This window comes from Anarrhichthys ocellatus, unplaced genomic scaffold (genome assembly GCF_004355925.1).
Source record: "Anarrhichthys ocellatus isolate YVR2014 unplaced genomic scaffold, GSC_Weel_1.0 scaffold84, whole genome shotgun sequence".
Classification (NCBI taxonomy): domain Eukaryota; kingdom Metazoa; phylum Chordata; class Actinopteri; order Perciformes; family Anarhichadidae; genus Anarrhichthys; species Anarrhichthys ocellatus.
The window spans coordinates 256,803-276,116 of NW_022280114.1; the positions used below are offsets into that span (position 1 = coordinate 256,803).

At 41.1% G+C, this 19,314-nt stretch overlaps 3 protein-coding genes across 3 annotated transcripts; all 3 read right to left on the bottom strand.

Annotated features, from left to right (window-relative positions):
• Positions 1-10: 10 nt before the first annotated feature.
• srsf10b (serine and arginine rich splicing factor 10b) lies at positions 11-5,259 on the bottom strand. Its single transcript, XM_031874886.1, has 6 exons — positions 5,089-5,259; positions 3,759-3,863; positions 2,686-2,789; positions 2,025-2,193; positions 1,879-1,929; positions 11-1,318 (listed from the first exon to the last, which is right to left on the bottom strand). The coding sequence occupies exons 1-6, from the start codon at positions 5,151-5,153 to the stop codon at positions 1,102-1,104; spliced, it is 711 nt and encodes a 236-aa protein (XP_031730746.1). The 5' UTR covers positions 5,154-5,259; the 3' UTR covers positions 11-1,101.
• A 679-nt stretch (positions 5,260-5,938) lies between these two features.
• Positions 5,939-7,322, bottom strand: fabp10b (fatty acid binding protein 10b, liver basic). The gene is made up of 4 exons (XM_031874758.1): positions 7,184-7,322; positions 6,933-7,105; positions 6,257-6,346; positions 5,939-6,107 (listed from the first exon to the last, which is right to left on the bottom strand). Exons 1-4 carry the CDS (start codon positions 7,299-7,301, stop codon positions 6,057-6,059), a joined length of 432 nt encoding a protein of 143 aa, XP_031730618.1. The 5' UTR covers positions 7,302-7,322; the 3' UTR covers positions 5,939-6,056.
• Positions 7,323-7,408: 86 nt separating this feature from the next.
• Positions 7,409-18,636, bottom strand: slc9a1b (solute carrier family 9 member A1b). Its single transcript, XM_031874757.1, has 12 exons — positions 17,914-18,636; positions 14,950-15,410; positions 14,289-14,539; positions 13,266-13,483; positions 12,886-13,085; positions 11,966-12,055; positions 11,764-11,834; positions 11,335-11,508; positions 10,536-10,650; positions 10,322-10,420; positions 10,030-10,102; positions 7,409-8,835 (listed from the first exon to the last, which is right to left on the bottom strand). The coding sequence occupies exons 1-12, from the start codon at positions 18,197-18,199 to the stop codon at positions 8,603-8,605; spliced, it is 2,271 nt and encodes a 756-aa protein (XP_031730617.1). The 5' UTR covers positions 18,200-18,636; the 3' UTR covers positions 7,409-8,602.
• Between the last annotated feature and the right edge of the window lie 678 nt (positions 18,637-19,314).

A 19,314-nucleotide genomic window follows, 5' to 3' on the forward strand; every position in this document is an offset into this window, starting at 1 on the left:
TCACACACCGTTTCCTTATACTAATGTTATCTATTTATTACTCAAAATAAGAGTTTTCTTCCTACTAAAGATAGAAGATTAGGAGAATAAAACATGCAGTGACGAGATTCATTCTGAAAAAACAGCAACAGTCGTGCAAACACCAACAAGAGCATTTTGTTTCTCCTCTCACAACTGAAATTTGGAGAAAGGTTTCCAAAAAATAAAATACCTTTTGGAAAAACAAAAGAAAAAAGAAATGTAATCATACAGAAAACATCACAAAAATTAAACGGATTAATGTACATTTTTAACAGTTTGTGGTTAAAGTCGCATGTCGACAACATCTTACAGCAGTGTTCCTGTGTGTTTCAGCCTCAATACTTGATACTAGTGACACTACTGCTGATCTTTTCCCAACACAGAAAACACACGTTACATTTTGTTTTAGGTTTTTCTTCCAGGCAGCCATTGACTCCTTTTCTTAGGATGAAAATCTTTACTTTGTCGTGACTTAAAGCTGGGATGTCAAGTCTGCTTTTTTTCAATCGTGTATAGTTGCTGGGTAAAGCAGTGCACTTCAAAATACAGTCTGCTACTTTGTCAATATAGGTTTTGGAATATTCGTTTTGATATAGTAAAATAACACCGGTCACTGAACGATGGGAAGAAAAACATGAAAGACCTCTGGAGAAAGGTCAGCGGTAGATTTGAAAGTATGTGATTTGACATCAAACACACAGAAACGCTGGTTTGGTTCGCTAACAGACTGGATTCATTTTAAAATACTGAATGTTCTTTTTTTGCAAAAATGGGTGCATAGGGTTGAGAAAACAAAATCCTCAGTTATAAAAAAAGACAATTATTCCTGGCCGACTACCACTGAACACAGAAACCACTGACTGTTTCATATTTCTAATCGGGAAATCTCACCAATACTATTTTATAAAACCAAGCAAAGCACCAGCATCGTTCTTCTTAAAATGGAGCCGCGAAAACAAGCTTTCTATAAATGCTTCAGTGGATGTTACATTCATGTCAAAACAAACATTTATCGACAGATGCACCAGCTCTGGTTAATCTGACACGACGACGGATAGAAAGGGGGGAGCGGGTGCTGTTCTAACGGCCTCCCGACTTGTGTCCGGCCCAGGATCGGGACCGAGAACGGGACCGAGAGCGTGATCTGGACGCGGACCTGGAGCGGGATGGGGTGTGTGTCCGTCGCACTTCTTCCTCGGGGTAATGGGAAGTCGACGCCGGGTTGACGGCTTCTCGCGGAGATGCGGATTTGGAGTGTGATCTCCCTCTGGACTCTCTCCGAGGCCTCTGCCTGTATCTGAAAACACACGATGAGACCACTTAGACACCGATTGTCTAAACTCCTGGGCACTCAACATAAATGTCCCGTGTGTCAAATGTGAAGACAATTCAGTTTGTACCCGACACACAATTATCTAAACAATTTCACAAGTCTGCCAAAGTGTATTTGTACAGCAATACACACCAAGATGACCAAGATAAACTTCTCTCAGCCAGCGTATTAAATTAATTATGGGAGCTCTGCGTATTTATGCTATGCTACAAAAGCTAGCTGCGTGACGAGGCGCTGAGCGTCTATTAGACCAAGCGCTGCACTTTTGGCATTTCTTTTACAAGAATTGAAAATGTTCAACTTTGGTTTAAACACTGCGCTTGTCACCGTCACTTTTTACCCAGCCGTCCAATCACAGTAGAGGAGGGGCGGGACATAGAGCCTACTTCAAAGACGTGATCAAATGTGTTGTATTATGAGTATGTTGTGGCCTTATTGAGAATGTTATGTTATTGTTTACATTGTCCCCCTGGCTGCCCCCAACAGATGCAAACCCTGTCTCCACAGTCAAAGAGAAGCTCTACCTTTCATCCTCGCGGCTCCTGCTTCTCCCTCCATACACCCGTCCACGAGACCTGAAGGCAGACATGAAAAGTTTATTCTCCCCTTTTCAAACTAATATTCATGCACAACAATTGTGAGGAATACGTCTGCTGAAAGTAAAACTCACTCGCGAGGACTCTCGGACCGCCTGCGGTGGCGATCGTGAGAAGGGCTGCGCGATTTGTATCGCTCGTTGCTGCGGCTGCGCGAACGTCTGCGTCTGCCATCTCGATCGTGGTCGTCGTGTCGGGAAGATCTGCTCGGAGATCGTTCCTTCGTCTTCATCTGATTCGGTGCTGAAAAAAGAAGAAAAGATAAAGTGATGAGGATTAGAGCCCTGAGCAGGAAACAGAATGCACAAAACATTCCCACAAGTAGCAGTTGTTTTATATTTTTGTGTCTAACAAAATTTGGATTCAAAAGTGCTTTCCGACAGACATCACCTCTATAGATGTGAACCAGTTAACACTTCCATGACCAGTTTAGCTGGTGCCTGCAGTCATATATGCATTAGAAGATAAGTACACACTGCATGGCTTACAATAGCTCTCCTCGGGTGTGCCAGTATGAATACCTAAATGGAACGGGAAACACCTGCAGAATATTTAGCCGGGTTTTAATCTTTTATCTTGCTACCACAGCGCCTTGCTGTCAAATTTCATATTATCGTTCATTTAACTCACTTCAACTATCAACACCCTCCATTCCACAGCTTCATCTGACCTCAACACCAGACCCGACAGTAATTGGTTGCAAAATTAAATATTAAAAAAAGTTTCAACACTTACTCTTTCTGTCACCCTGGGCAAACTGGATTTCAATCTGCCGGCCACAGACCCACTTCCTGTCCAGGCTGTGAAGGGCATCTTCTGCATCACGAACATCCTCAAATATGCTGGCTGGTTAAGGGTTTTTGTTTGCTCGCATTTTTGGTAAGGCCACACAAACTCAAAGAAGGTTTTGATTGTTGTTTTTACTCTCAGAGGGGCGAAGTAGGAAAAGGAAAAAAAATTCCTTGTAAAAATACATGTACATGTATGGTAAGAGGGATTCATCAAACATTTTCTCTAATTTGTGTGGCCTGATTTAAAGGACAAAACAGTTTATAATGAGCATAGATTACGTATTACTTGATATGGTATAGCAAATGAAAAAAACCAACAAACAAATACACCTGTTGATTTTTTGTAGAGATAAAAGATGAAGCAAGTTTTTCAAACACATCAAATAATTGTCTGAGGGATCAGGACGACAAATGTATGAACAAATCACAAAACATTTAATATTCGATTTAATTACTTTGATTAAATATGTCATTGATGTCACAGGGAAAGCTGATTTTGGTGTCATGTCAGATTTGTGGATTTGTCTTGTGAGGATACAAAATAATTCAGACTCGTTACCTTTGCCCATGCTTGACTTTGAACTTCATCTTGATCTTTACACTCTTTAATCGACTCCCACAGGGACTCTGGTTTCCTGCTCGCCTTTTCCTCTTAAACCTCTTTTCTTTTCCCAATTCTTTGCCGCCATATCCGAGCTTTGTCTCCGTTCCCTTTTCCTCTTCATGCTTTACTTTCTCTTTTCAACCTTTTCCCTCCCTCTGATCCTGAAGGTCTGTGTGACTTGTCTTTACTTCTACTCTACACGGGTCTTTGTTACTCTTTGTGGCCGATTCCACAACTGGATGCTTTTACATTTTCTGAAGCAATAACAGAGAAATACGTTTGTTAGATATTTAATCAAATTGAGTGCAAGAAAAACACATCACAAAAGCACATCTTCTCTGCTGAAAAGAAATTGAAAATGCTTTGTTAGCAGGAGCACACATGCACAGTAAACACTCATTGGGAAAGGATATTGAATGTATGCAAATCCTCTTGATCGACGTGTATAGAAGTCAAGTGGGATGTAGACATCCACTATCGGCCCATAGCGGCCAAACTCACGCCGCAAATCCTCAGGCCTGAACACCGTAAATACAAGTATGACTCAACTGACCATCACGGGCAACTCTACCTACATCATCAACCAGTAGCAGCAGCTGGGAGAGCAGCTGACGAGAGGGCTAAAAAGGGACAGTTCACCACAACACTGTGCGAATTATTATTCTGGCAACAGTTCTGTCAAGTTTTGGGGTGAACTGACTCTTTAAGATACTTACACTATTTTGTTCAACATGCAATTCAATGTAAAACGCAATAACTTGACATAAGCAGATGCAGCAGTGTTGGTCAATTTGTTACCACAATGAAGAGAAAATCTTGATGAAGATTCGCACCGACATCATTTTTAAAACATTCTTACACACCGCTTAAAATAGACATAAATGTCATTTTTATCATCTTACCCTTTTTACTAATTTCCAATTACAATTTTTAGTTATTCCAATTTGTTTTGTTTATTTATACCTTTTCGGTAACAACAAAAGCTCTTCTGCATTCAAAGTTACTTTTACAAGCACATTGTAGTAAAAAATGACTATCACTGACATAAACTAACTCTTATTGTGTTAATGTTCATAAACTTTTATGAGACCAAGTAACGTTGAGCAGATTATTTATTTTACATTAGAGTAGTTTCAAATGCTTTGTGATAACTCTGAAGTATGTCCATGTTGAGTCGGTATTTAAATTACAGCTAGTCATTACAACGCATTTAACCATAACGTTATAATAAGACGCTTACCGTTATAACGACATATTATAGCACGTCAGAATTAATTAGCTAATTTAAAATATCTGTAACCTGACGTCAGCTCAACTTGTTATAATTGAAGTCCAACCATATTAAATTATAAGTTTAACTTTATTTACCTGCAAATTATTAAAAACAAATCTACTGAAATATTGAATTAGCTGGCTAATGTTGCTACGTTAGCTTATTTTCTAAACATGAAAACGTGCGACAGAATAACAATGCAAACAAAGAAACGTTACCAACAAATTAAACCTCAACAAAGACGCATTGATATTACAGATAGGGTTTTATTCGTAACTATAGGAGCTGCAGCTGCAAAATATTTCAAACATAAAGCGCTTCTGCATGCTGGTTTAACGTAACCTGAGGCTTCTCGGAGGACGCTAACCTTAGCTGCTAAGCTAATTCAGCTAACGTGAGCTAACGTTAATGTGCGATGCTTGCGTCAGTAGAGGATCAGTGGTTCTCATCGGGTCGGAGTGTGGACTCACCTGGACTCATCGGAGATGTTTCTGACGAACAAAGACGTGTTTGGGGGCCTCATGTATTTGGCCATAAAGTTACACTCACTCAATAAAGGAAATGTTTTTTGGGAAAGGAGAATCTATAGTGAAAATATTTGTTGCGCATGCGCACTTAGAAAGCCTCCTGGTTCTTCCTCTCCAACAAAAATTGGATAATAAATACTCACAGCGCTCTCTGCCGTTTGAGCTCATCACCTGCAGCTTTGGCAGAGGGTTCGGGTGAGTTGAATACAAACTAACCATTGATGGTGTTCAGAACATTTACATAGGTAAAGGTAGTAATACCACACTGTGAAATACTCCACTTCAAGTAAAAGTCCTGCAATAACCCTGAAATGTAGGCCTACTTAGAGTACCCCATCAAAAGTAAAAGTATTCTTTCAAGATATTCCCTGTCAGTGTTTCCAATATATTATTTTTTAATATTACTGCTGCATTAATGTGTATGTTGAATTTTATTGTTGTAAATGTTTGAGGTTGTGCTATTTCTTATATACTTTATATATACTGTTGGGTGATGTAATCTCTGTTTGTAGCATCCCGATGGGTCCTGTAAGAGCCAATTATTAACACATTTTCTTCAGGTTTTGATGCATTTTCCAGCTGATCTAAGAATATTTTAAAATATTTTATTTTGCTTAAGAAGTAGGAGAATTATCTCAATTAATATATCCCCCAATTTGGAGACACATGGTTTTCATTTGTACTTTATTTAAATTTGTACTTAAGTACTTGAGTTAATGTAGGTTGCACCGTTACATTCCATCACTGATAAAAACAAACATGTTGGTTTATTTCATCATTCAATTCATTCATAAAAATATTTGAAGCTTTTTTTTTAAGGTTTACGTTTATTTTCCATCATGTCATTTCCACATGTCTCCCTGCTCGAAGCTGAGAAGTTCTAAGAGGCCCCATCAGCTGCCAGGTGTGGATCAGACGCGTTTGCTCCTGCTGATGAAAGTTACAGGGCCAGCAGTGATAGTCTGGAACAGTGAGGAGGCAGAGACAGAGAGAAAACACGGCACTTTCACATTAATAAAAGAAAAAATAACTCACTTATTGTATAGGTTTCTCTCTTGCACTTAATCCCTCGAAGTTACAGCAGTTTTAAAAAATAATTATATCCACTGACCTCAACCATGTCGCCCTCTTGGATCTCACGGACGGAGGTGAACTTTTCAGTCTCAGCAATCAGCTTCCCGTTCTCCTCTCTGACAGTGCACTGACCAAAAACATTGCATGGGACAGAACTTTACATTTTTAAAGACAAAACTCCCTTTAGCCAAGAAAATAAATAAAAAGTGCAAGTTAAACCATCCAAAAAATGTTTTAAAAGGACGCATATATCCCGTTAAAGGTCCCATATTGTAAAAAGTGAGATTTTCATGTCTTTTTTAAAATAATAAAGCAGGTTTAACTCAGATAACATCAGCTGACAGGAAGTAAACATGGACCCAAGCTGTTGCCTGCAACACAATTTCATTTAAGCGCGCTAAAACAGAGCCTTTCAGACAGACGGTGAATACGGGTGTATTCAGACAGACAGTATGAGGAAAATAAAGTTGTTTTTTTTAGCATTAAAGCCTGTAAACATGTTCCAGTAGAGAAACCAAACACAAGTATGAACTTGAAAAAGACAACGATGTTTCACCTTTAAAAATGCAGAGAAACAGGACCGAAGCCTACATAGACCCTGAATGGAGACACTTTTCAGGGTCAAATTTTGGCACCATCAGCTCACGTACAACTATCACGTCTTCACTTCTGTGTTCATAATCTACAAGAAGAGTTTAAAAGGCTTTGATTACCTTAAACTTCCTGCCATCCACAGCAGTCATCTCGGACTCCTTCCCCAGGCTGAATGAGTAGACTTTGGTGCAGATGGGGGTCTTCATCGTGTAGGTGAAGTCTCTGCCGTTCTGCTCGATCACCAGCACCGGTTTGACTTCCTTTCGCATTTTGACAACCATTTCAGGTGCACCTTGAATGCATAATTTAGGAAAAAGAAAATAAAAGACGCACGCATACATAAACGAATAAATACATTAAATATTCTTACCTACTACTTTTAAGAACCCTTCGAGGTTTTCCTCAGAATAAACTTTCCAGGTGCCGCTGAAGTCCATGTCTGCTGGTGGCGTCGCTTGCCCGAGGATGTTTGTCGTTCTTGTTGTCATAATCCCGTCACACTCAACTGCTGGTTGGCATGCCGGGGACTTCAAACTCCCTGTTATTTGGACTGGGATTTCCAGTGAGAGCCAGGATGTGCCGAACAACAGATGTGAAGTAACGTGTGGATGAAATATGACACCAGATAAACCAGGAGGATGGATGTGAAGATGCTTTCACATCCAAAAATCCCACAAAATCCCTGAATTTAAGCAATGGCATATTCTTTATTTTACACAGTAATTAAAGCTCTCCTTCATTTGAGAATGTTTATGACTTTTGTTTTTTTCAAAATAGAAAAATACTTCGACTGGATACCACACAAAAAGCAATATGTTTTAAGGCAAACATGTGCAGGCAGCAGAAGCTCAGGCAGTCCAGTGCAGATATGAAAAGGCGATTCACCTCTTTAACCTCAAAGCATGCTCAGTTACCAGGAACACAGATATGCAGAGCCGTGTCACACAACAAAAATTCACAAACTCCAATACTGCTGGAATGTTACAGAAACTCACAAAACAGTCCCGGTATGAATAGAGACAAGTGGAGCACATTCTGGACAGAAACAGCTATTTTCTTTCTGCAGAGGCCGTCTGTTAATACATCTGTTAATACTGTGCCTTGTCGCAGTCCCTGAGAAAACACCGACCAGTCATGCAGCAATGTTAAACGCTTGTTCACAGACCTCGGTCAAACAATATTTGTTACAGTTTCTTCTTGACTTTTAAGGTATTTCAATATTCTTGGAACCCCAGATTTCTGCTTTCTACTTCACCAGGGTAGCCTGATCGATAACAATATAAATATCTGCGAGTTTTAATATAATTTATAATACATGCAAGACTATTTTTAATATTAGGGCATCAAATGCCTCTAACATCGAACACATCTTTGGTAGTTCTGTGCATCAACGCCTTGTTGCTAAAGATATATCGATAAATCGATATATAGCGATAGTAATACCACATCATGTAGATTCGTTATACTGTGCTTTGAGGGAGTAAACTCCACCCATCTGGTGCCTCAAGCTTGTTAAAACAAGTGATCTTCTATTTGATGGAAGTCTGCTTGTTATGACACACAAAAATGCTGACACTCTGCTCACTTCTGGCTGTAATATAACCCTGAAATGGTGAATGGCCAGTGGTGCATGCTTTGGTAATATGTTACACGATAAAAATCCTTACGAACTTCTGGAAAAACTTCAGAAATATCAAGCTTTGCTACATCAGGGGTCTCCACTCATTGGGTGCAACAGATGACATGAGATCCATCCTCTGATTTCAAAAACTGTAAATGATGTGCTTCATCATGAGAGGTCCTCTTCCTTGTTTGGACCGGGGTCACTGAGGCAGCGTGATAGTTTCAGTTGGTCCTGCTCCTCCTGCTCCTGGTCCGGCACTTTGGCTCCAAGCTTGCCGCTCTGTTTGGGCCCCGGGGGGGATTCGCTCAACAGGCTGACGGCATCGGGGGGGCTGGGACGCGGCTGAGCCGCCTGGCCTCGGGGACTCTCGCTGTCATCGTAAGTGTAAACCCGGTGTTCTGGTGGATACAGACGCAGTGTGGCGACATATTAGTGATTAAACGTTGTCTACGAGCAGCTGCAAATTCATGAAAAAGTGATTTTTTTGCTGCAGTTTGGGCTTCAGGGAGGATTGTTTCTTAGGGATGTTTGGATGAGTTTGTGTCTCATCGCTTAAACAACATTTACTCAAGTACTATACTTAAGAACAGTTTTGAGGTACTCGTACTTTACATGAGTATTTACATTTTATGCTCCCTGGAAGTCATTAAAGATGCACTAAACAGGATTCAGAGCATTAAAATAGCAGCTAACAACTATTTGCTCCGTAGATATACAGTGGAGTAACATCTAGCTGAGCAGAGAATGAAATTGCTCTTCCTCTGCGTGTGTTTTGTAATCAGAGTTCTTTGTTTATATATTCGGGTCTGGCTGTGCGTGCTTTTAGTGCATGTGAAAGGCCCCCCCTTTCATACAGCTGATGACGCGTAGCACCCACCCTCAGGTAAACACTGTTAGCTCAGTCAGCTCTTTTGCACTGTTAACGGTGTGAGCACTGTTAGCTGCTCAGCCGGTGCTATGCGGAGAGGCAATGGAAATGCTCCCAGTGTCGTATTTAGCACCTTTTAAATGAGCTCCACCTTTACCAGCTGCAACATTATGATCCAGTAATATAACATATATACTTTTGTTATTTTAAGTATATTTTGATGCTGATACTTTTGTTCTTTTACTGGAGTAAGGACAGATCTTTAACAGAGTATTTAAACATTGTGGTATTGCTATTTTTATAAAAGTAAAAGGATACTTCTGAATACTACTTCCAGATTTAATAACCCTTAAATTAGTTTTTTTATCAAATAAATTTCAAGATATGTACTGAGCAGGACATTTTACAGTTGAAAAATTTACTTTTCAGCGCTGTCCGGTGGATAAACAATGTAATGGCGACACTGTTTTGTTGTCAACTTAGGTGCATTTGTATCAAATTAAAGTATAATCTTGGTTTAGTTGTTATGTCATCACATAAGATCAGCTGTAAACTATTACTTTAACTGTTACTTCTTCTCTTTTTGATTTCACATCCAACATTCTGTTACCCAGAAACACGTTGAGTGAAAGAACGTTCATGACTTCACTGTGACTCTAAAGCTGTGTGTAAAGGTGGACATCTCCACGAACACCTTTCATCATGCGATGAGATGAAGTCTGACCTGGTTCAAAGCAGACTTTTCTCACTGGCGGTGTTTCCTGGCGGTTTGCAGGAACTGTGAGGTAGTGACTCATCTGTGAATGAGACAAGCGTTTGTCAGGATTGACTTCATTTCATAACTTAATACCAACTAATATTCAGAATCCTGAAATCAAAGCAAGCATAAATAAGGTTCAAAGAATGAACTAGTATTAGAAAAAGTACTGAATCTATAAATAAGGTCACATACAGCAGCTAAACTCTAGAAACAGACACTCTTCTATCTTGTATTTCCACAGCTGTGTTAAACTCACCCTCCTCTCCATCTCCACACGCTGCTTCCTGAAGCGGACTTCACTCACGTTGTCCTCAAACGGGTCGATGAACAGGTCGTGTCTGCTGTAGGAGCGAAGCTGAGGAGAAAAAAACAAAACATGAAGGACAGCACCAGAATACTGACTTTGTGACAACATCAAAACCTGCATGAAAGATGGACCTCAAGTCACATCCGCCAACATCATTTCCTACCCTCTGCCTGGTGTTCTGCAGGTTTCCTCGCAGAATCTTTCTGATCTCTTGCTCTCGACTCTTGGAGATGCTCGGGATGGCCCGTCCTCTGGCCGACCCTCTCGGCTGAATGTTTCTGTGGAGACACACGTCTCATTTTACCACTGCTTACAACAACACACTTTGGGGGGCTTAACAGAAATGCCCCGAAGTGAGCATCTATACTGTTGGTTTGTAACCTTAATGTCGGTTTGTGATGCCGTATTTGAATACTTTTCAGAGGTAAGCTTACGAAATCATAAAGAAATACATTTTGTTTTTTCAAAAGTAACGTCTGCACGTTTTCTTTTTGCTCCTGCAATGTTTTTATATTCACTGCAGTAAATCAAAACAATCTTGGTCCAGTCCAAAATCATTATAATCAGAATAAGTTTTTGTTGCCATGTAGATTTTCATATAAAAGGAATTTGCTTAGCATTTTGGTGCTTTACAACACAGACACTGAGAGAAAAGGAAAAAAGAATTGTAAGTAGAAAGTTTTACAATAAAAAATTTGAATAAGTGCAATGTGCTGAGTTAATAATGAAATATATTAAGGATATTTTGGTACCATATAAATCATGTTTAACAAAAAAATACGTAAAAGAAATACAGATAGTCAGTTCTGAGAAGTTTTCTTACCACCTGAACACAGTCACAACAATGTCTCTCTCCTGGTTGTTCAGGTCCGTCAACACTTTTCTTTGATAGAACCACTCCTGGTATTCAAACTCAGGACTAAGTGGAGAAACCCAATCAGTCCCCTCACGACGACACTTACTGCATGGAGACGGAGGACAGGAGCGCGGGCAGCTTGGCGGCGCTCCCGCTCTCCACCAGCATCATGGCCTGTTTCATCTCCATCTTGTTGTAGAAGGAGATGAGCTGAGGCTCGGTGGAGCGCTCGCCCGCGATCAGCCACCTCTTCACGTAGGTCTTGTTGAAGCGGCTCAGCCTGAGAACAGCAGAGAAAGCACCCGTGCACGCACACTTATAAAGGCTTCAATCATCGTCAACAACAGTGATTCTAACTTCTGTCGCTCAGATTTTTCAGTCTTTCAGTTAATTTCCTTCTATTATCATTTTTCTATTTTACATCCTCAAAACTCAACTAAAACCAGAATTGTGATGCTGCTAAAAGCTCATTTCTTTGTGCCGTTTTCTTATGAAAGACCGTAACGGGGAAGAGACAGAAGAAAGAAAGTCATACTTGTCTTTCCAGTGATGATGTCCATAATGACCACAGATGTCTTCGATTCCCGTGAGGAGGTGATCCAGGAACTGGAGACAAAATGAGTTGTTATATGCTGTTGATGTGCTGCATGGAGTATCTCAATGATGAACAACACACAAATTGAATGTTCCCTCTATGGAAGGTCGTCAACACTAAAGTGATTGATGATCGATCCCACCTGTGTGTGAATCTCCTCATTAATTGACCCTTTGCTGTCCTTCTTCTTCTTCACGGCCAGAAGCTCCACCAGAGGCCTGATCGTCATTCCCTGGAGACACAAACAGGAAGTCAGGTCATGTTTGTGTTCTATATTGTTCAATGTTTCCTCATGTTATGTATCGTAATACTGCCTGTCCCACTTACATCAATACGATTTTTCCTAATCCAGTGATTAGTTTTGCTCAAAGACGCGACTCATCTGCTCCGCTCTTCAGCAAATACAAACTTCTAGCAATTTCTAATGTGGACATATGCCGGACTTGTGTATTCATGTGTTAATATGTAAATCTAAATCATGGCACGTCTTCCTCAGACTTTCACTCATATTCCACAAGTAGCTGAGGACTTTAATCTTCAGTATTGTTTGACGTCACAGTGGAATACAGAGGACCATCTCTTTGGTGAAGTTTTATAACACTTCAGGGATGTTATTGTAATGTATCTCAGCCGGTGAACTTAAACTTCTATGTATTTTTTTCATTTTCATCAATTATTGTTTTACTGCTTTACCTTGAAACTTTGATGAATTATTATCATTTTTGATGACTATTGATATCTTATAGGGGGAAGTATCTTCATAAGCCATTTTTGGCAGTTCAAACATTTTTACTGGGTTATTATATACATGTATATGTGAAAATAAACAAATAAACATATAAATAAAACTTTGTTTTCATGATTTACACTTAAAAAAAGGAAGTTGCAATTCTATTTAGTTGCCAAGCGATCAATAAAGGTTACTGGTTACTTATAATAGAGGAAACAAACTGAATTATTACAAAAAAAGAAAGACGAAATCAAATTCCTGGTTGCTTGGTTCAACATTTTCTACAAGTAACTTTATGTCGAATAAAATACTGAAAGGCAAAAGTTTGTCACCTGCACAAAGACGGTGAAGAAGATGACGGTGATGATGGCGGTGAGGAACATGCTCTTCATCTTCATCTCGTCGGTCAGCAGGAACCCCAGTGAGAAGGCGATGGCACCTCGCAGGCCACCGTAGGCCAAGATGAACTGGTCCTTTTTGGTCAGCTTCACGATGCGGAATTTATTAATGATATACGTGAGGCCAATGACTCCTGGAAAGCACACGGAAAACACCATAATGAAGTTTATAAAGAAGATTACAGTAACATGTCATTTTTAATAACAATCGTTTTTAAAAAGTGTTGACCTCAGTAGTGAAGAAACATCGTTGTTTTAGTTATCCGGTTAACTCGGACACAAGTCCCTGTCTGACCATGTTTTGCTGTGCTCACCCAGCACTCTCGACACCAGACAGAGGACCACGGTGACAATGACGAAGGTCCAGTTCCAGGCGTGAGGACCCGCCACCGTGGAAACACCGAGGAAGATGAAGATGAGCGTCTCGCTCACGCTGCTCCACATCTTCATGAAGTATTTGATGGTGGTGTACGACTTGTGGGAGACGTTGGCCTCCACGTACGGCCGCATTATCACGCCACATGCTATCAACCTGTTAGGGACAGGAAGGGCACACGGAGAGAGCGTCACGGACGACAAGGAGTGAGCTGAGCCGGTTTGTTTCTGAAAGGTTTAAAGCTGTATGGAACAGGATTTCTACAACTGTTACGAAGCACAATGTAAAGAGCGATCACTTCTCCACCTGAAGGAGCTGATAAAGCTATAAAAACTATAAAACCCATCATATTATTGTATAACCAGACAATACAAACATTATGCTCAGCTTTCAAAGCTTCATGAGCCAATATGAAGCGTATTTTTAAACATCTACACAGTCATTCTCCTTCCCTGCTTAATGAATTCATTACAAGACGCCAGCACACCAGCCGAGTCAACACACTGTCGCATTGCATTACACACAAACCTCACAATCAGTCTTCTCTGTTAACGGGGCAAAATGATGGAACCGTCTACCAACTAAATAAAAAATGCAGCACACGTTAAATGTTTTGAATAGAGGTGTTAAATCATGGCTAGAAGATAACCAACATTGTTCTCACACCCCCAGAGACAGCTGTATTTTGTTTCCTGAGGATGTATTTTATTTTTCTAGTTGAACTGTTTTTGTTTTTCTAACATGCTGTAAATTAGAAATTAGAAAAGAGTCAGGCCACCCGTTTTCCCCAGATTCCAGTCTTTATGCTAAGCTAAGCTAACTGGCTGCAGCTTTAGAATTTAACACTCGTATACAATCCCACTCTATGAATGAGTGTAAATGTCAAACTAATCCTTTTTTTTTTTCACTGTAGAAGAATAACTATCCCGAACATACAGGAGGTGAATTATCACAAACTCACGACATGATGCCTGACAGGTGGAAGACCTCAGCGGAGAGGTACGCCATGTAGCTGTAGAGGAAAACAAACAGGGGCTCGATGACTCGGGTGTGTGAGGTGAAGCGGGAGGTAAAGGCACCCAGGAGGCCGTAGATGGCTCCCACCAGGATGCCTCCCAGAGACACCACAAAGAAACAGATGACGCCGAGGAAGGCGTCGGCCACGGTCACGGTTCCTGCGTGAGAAAACTCCTCGAACAGGTGATACAGAACCTGAGCAGAGAGAGAGAGAGAAACACAATTACTGAGTGTTCTGTGTGTTATTCAAGGTAAAATGTCTTTACAGGTCTCAATGGTGTACTTGTTATTCTAGTGAAGTAGGTCATGTTCTCTTCTTCTTTCCTACCGTCCTTACTACCTCACTTCTTTGCTTCCTCCATTCCTTCCTTCTCTCTTTACTTCCACCCTTCCTCCCTTTCTTGTTGTCTTGTTGTGAAAAGATAAAGCAGTGGATTTTGTAAGTAAAATCTCAATTTATAATGTAACCAGCAAATCCAACTGTAAGATCAACATAGTGGAGAAAGAAGTACAATATTTATCTCTGAAATATAGTGGAGTAGCCTCGAGGTGCATAGTACAGTACCTGTACAAGTACCAGCCCCTCCGGACTTCCCTTCACTCACCACGGTGACGGCGTCGTTGAGCAGCGACTCCCCGAACACCAGGATGTACAGCAGCTCGTTGATGTGGATTTCCTCGAACACGGCCAGGACGGCCACGGGGTCCACGGCCGAGACGATGGTGCCAAACAGCAGGCAGGACAGCAGGTCCACGCTGGCCAGCTGGGTGCCTTCGATCTGACACACGCCGTAGATCATCCCGCCGATGAAGAAGGCGTTCCACAGGGTCCCCACCACCGCGAACACCAGGATGGTGCCCATGTTCTCCGTGAAGGCCCGGATGGGCAGGAAGTAGCCGGCATCGAGGATGATGGGAGGCAGCAGGTAGAGGAAGAAGAGCTTGGTGTCGAGGACGGGGGTTTTATCTTGGATGAGTTTGATGATGCCGCCCACCAGCAGACCGACGCCGATCAGCAGGCAGCTCTCTGGGACGACGTTCGACACTCGGGGCATCATGTGAAAACCTGCAGACAGAGAAAGATTTGAACCTTTTACTTCTGAAAACTAAAAGAGAAAGACAAATTGTTGACTTGTTCTCACAAAGCTAAAGCTGTTCATCACATTTCTTAAAATGCTCCTAAATTTCAGAGATCTCAGGAGGTCTCTTAAGCTGGATAAGAGTTGCCCGTCAGGATGAGTGTATTCTGTCATGTTATTACTCAGAAAAGGGTAGCTTTCATCTCTTATTTGCAACTGCTGCTTTCTTGTCAGCCATTATCTCCAATCCCAGAATAAAACGCTTTACAACCACTCCATCCTCCTTCAGTGTCTGCACTCGCCAATGTGGTTATTAAATTAATTTTATTATACCTAAATCGGCTCTTTGGAGCATTTTTAAGGGTTATTCTCAAAAGCTTAATTCATTTGGGACCTCAGGAGTTATTTTTCAAATGAGCTGAAACATTTTATCGAAGACAAAAAGGCAAAAATGATCTGGCTCCAGCATCACAAATTGCTGCTTTTTCTCTGTTTTGTATCATTGCAAAAATGAATAAAGAGTCAAATAAATGCACAACATGTTTCATAAGTGAAGTAGTGGTGTAGGTCAATAAATATGCTACAACAGGATGTAACACTCACTGCAAACTGACACTGCAGGACATAAACACACATTACACACATACATTACTAGAGTCTACATTTAGTGATACATTACTGCGTGCATGAGAGCAGCCGCTTGAGACGGCCGTAAAAAACAAGATCCACTCAGTCAGTTGTGCGTCACTGCAACGTCCTCATGAAATATAAAACGTGATGCAGCAGCAGGCGAACAAACAGGCCGCTTATACGGCTGAACGGAAATATGTGTGTGGGGTGAATGTTATGTTTTTAATGTGCATTTCACTGGGAACTCTTCACTATTGGCCTTTATGGGACGTTACTGAAATGAGCAACCGTGGGCGGCAACTAGCAATCATTTTAATTGTTGAGTCATCTGTTTTCGATTCATCCTGCAGTCTATAAAATTTCAGAAAATAGTGGAAAATGACCATCACAAGTCTCCAGACCTCAAGTTAACGTCAAATAGATATATTTATACTTTATTTACAATGACTATTGTACAGCGAGGAGCTGAAAATCCTCACATTTTGGAACATAAAACCAGTGTTGTTTGAGGGTGAAATAAAGGGCTGATACAGTCGATTGATGCTGAACAGGACTTTGTGACTGCTCCTTTAGTTTCATATTTGGCCCGTTTGTCTCTCAGCTGAATGAGGCCTTGATATTCAGCCTCCCGGTCATGTGACCTCGGGGTCGAGGCTGCTGTCGCGAACGTTTTTTCTGCGGCCAGTGTTCCCGTGTGCAGCCGTCCTCGCCCCCTCCTCTCTGACTCTGCACACTGGGCTGCTTGTTATCGAGCAGTGCATTAGGACAGGAAGTCGGACCGTCCCTCATGGACAACAGCTGGAGGGAGCAGATAAGACGCCACAGGGCTCCTCTCAGCCAGCAACAAACCGCAGGAGAGATTCCCTCAGCCAATCAGACTCACCACTACCCGGTATTTACACACCCAACATGGTGGCATAATACCATAATACCATAATAAAAGTCAAAATGCATCATTATTTGTGCTTATAAAATGTGATATTTTGTGAATTTCTTAAATGTTCCTAAAATGTCACAGTCTGGCTGGCGGCTGGTCACAAATGTCATGGGTGGGATCACTGTAAAAATAGTACAACATAAAACACTATGTATAATTACTCCAAGTAATAAAAAACTATGCACAATAATAATATATGAGGAAGTAATTGAGTACAAAAAGTCCATTAAAAAAAAGATTTAAATAGTTGGAGTTTATCAACATATAAGGAGTGTTGTGTACAAGCTAAAGTTCAGAGGCGAGCGATGGCTTATAATAAATCTGCACAGAGATACATTTAATCCCTCCAATTAGCCTGAACTGCTGCTATGAAACACCTCTTGCCAGGGCTGAATTTAAACTCTAATCCTTAACATTTGCTTCGTCTACAGACAGACAGACCGACCGACAGACACGCGCTCACACCATCAGGCTCGTCCTAAAATAAGTTTGTGTGGCACGGAAACACCACTGAAGCAGTTTGTGGAGAAACTCTCAGCACTCTGTTGCGGCCTGCAGAAGGTCTATCCAGTCAGTGATGTGCCTGAGATGACCCTTGGCTTACTAAGGCAAATAAATATATATATATATATCTGGTTGTTTCTATATTCAGTTTAACATCCTCAGTCATTTGTATCACTGCTGTTCTTCTGTATTCACTTGTGTCTGATGTTTTATTGCAGCTTTTCTCTTGACCTGCATGTCATCTTGTTACACAAATAAACCATTTTACAAACTTTAAATCTGTACCATGTTTGGAGCCTAGGTAACAAGCCCCCTTCCTTTTATGATGATCCAGTCCCCACTAATGCCAGAGGTGGGAGTATTTGATTACTGTGGCAACAGGAAATCCTTCTCTAATGTGTGTCACATGTGTCACTCACCAAGTTTCATGAGCAGGGCCAGGAGGATCCACAGGGCGATCTCAAAGGGCTTCCTGACGTGGTCGTAGTTGAGGGAGAGGACAGGGAAAGCCTTTTTGTGGGCAGTGGAGTTAGTTTGATGATGGGAGTCCTCTGATCTCTCTCCGGCTGCATTTCTCCGCGTCTCGTTGTTTCCAACATCACGACTCGCGGAGGCGACGGAGACGAAAAGGAGCAACAAAACGCAAATGATCCCCGTTAGAGGCGGAGCAGCGGCGCTTTTTCGGGTGGGACGGAGCTCAGCCATTTTCGGATGGTTTGACGGCTGAACTGCTCTTGCTGCTCAGCTCTAAATCCAACGAAGATGAAGATAAGGATAGTACGGGAAGCGAGCGTGGTGCGCAACGGAGAAGCGCGCACTTTTACGCACAAACTCCCCGGGCATCTTAAAATGACGCATATGTGTAGAAGAACAAATGATGGTTAATTTAGCAAAAAAACGCTGCTGTCATCGGTGGGATAATTTTTGTAAAAAAAAAAAAAATCACGCATCTCACTTGCCCGCTGAGATGATTTAAAGGCTTCTGAGTTGTTGCCCTAATTGTTTCAGACCCGTTATTCTCTCTTTAAACGAAACTCTCACAACTTCATCAAGTATCATCACTTCATCAGGCAGAACTCTCTCACGATTTTCTCTCTAACTTTACAGGGCGGCTCATCTGAAGCCGAGCCGGAGAGAGAGCGACATCTGCTGGAGCGGCGGACCGCTGCGACCACCAGGCAGCCTCCACAAGAAGTAACGTCGGGCGTAGTATAGACGTGTAGTCTGTGGTGGAAGTACATTTACTCAAGTACTGTGCTAGAATACAAGTACAACGTATTTGTACGCTCGTATTTCTGTTTCACATAACTTTTATTTCTGCTTCACTACATTTCAGAGGAAAGAATTGTACTTTTTACTGTATTTTACAGCTAAATACGTTTCTTTTCAGATTAAGATTTTACATAAAGTGACTTGTTTATAATGATGTAGCCTATTGTTGTAGTTTAAACTATCCTCGGCCAATTACAACATTAAAGTACCACTTATATGTATGTAGCATCCATTATAATTATCCAATGATATAGTGCTAAACGCGTTAGCTTAATGGTAAAACCAACAACAGAGACTGGTTCCCACAGCGCCAGAGCTCCTCCTCTAGGCAAACAAATTGTCAGACGGCTGTTAATGTGACACAGAGGAGATAAGACAAGACTGGGACATATTTAATTGTTTTTTGATGTAGTTTGTTAGTTATTTGAACTCCACTAAATGTATAAATGTCCTCTCAGCTACATACAAGTTTGGGATTTGAGGATATAAAAAGAAAGGACAGTATGATAAAGTTATAAAATCCAGGATTTAATGTACTTTTTTAGTTA

What these genes read in the sequence shown, in the direction of transcription:
- srsf10b (XM_031874886.1), bottom strand. Translation starts at nt 5,153, where the DNA reads ATGGCCAAATACATGAGGCCCCCAAACACGTCTTTGTTCGTCAGAAAC. An exon ending in AACATCTCCGATGAGTCCAG is followed by an intron (nt 3,864 to 5,088) that starts GTGAGTCCACAC and finishes TACGGTGTTCAG; the next exon opens with GCCTGAGGATTTGCGGCGTG. An exon ending in AGGAGCCGCGAGGATGAAAG is followed by an intron (nt 1,319 to 1,878) that starts GTAGAGCTTCTC and finishes GTGTGTTTTCAG; the next exon opens with ATACAGGCAGAGGCCTCGGA.
- slc9a1b (XM_031874757.1), bottom strand. Translation starts at nt 18,199, where the DNA reads ATGGCTGAGCTCCGTCCCACCCGAAAAAGCGCCGCTGCTCCGCCTCTA. An exon ending in CACCTGTCAGGCATCATGTC is followed by an intron (nt 13,484 to 14,288) that starts GTGAGTTTGTGA and finishes TGTCCCTAACAG; the next exon opens with GTTGATAGCATGTGGCGTGA. An exon ending in GTGTGGAGATGGAGAGGAGG is followed by an intron (nt 10,103 to 10,321) that starts GTGAGTTTAACA and finishes TCTCATTCACAG; the next exon opens with ATGAGTCACTACCTCACAGT.
- fabp10b (XM_031874758.1), bottom strand. Translation starts at nt 7,301, where the DNA reads ATGACAACAAGAACGACAAACATCCTCGGGCAAGCGACGCCACCAGCA. An exon ending in AGGGTTCTTAAAAGTAGTAG is followed by an intron (nt 7,106 to 7,183) that starts GTAAGAATATTT and finishes TATGCATTCAAG; the next exon opens with GTGCACCTGAAATGGTTGTC. An exon ending in AAGAGGGCGACATGGTTGAG is followed by an intron (nt 6,108 to 6,256) that starts GTCAGTGGATAT and finishes TCACTGTTCCAG; the next exon opens with ACTATCACTGCTGGCCCTGT.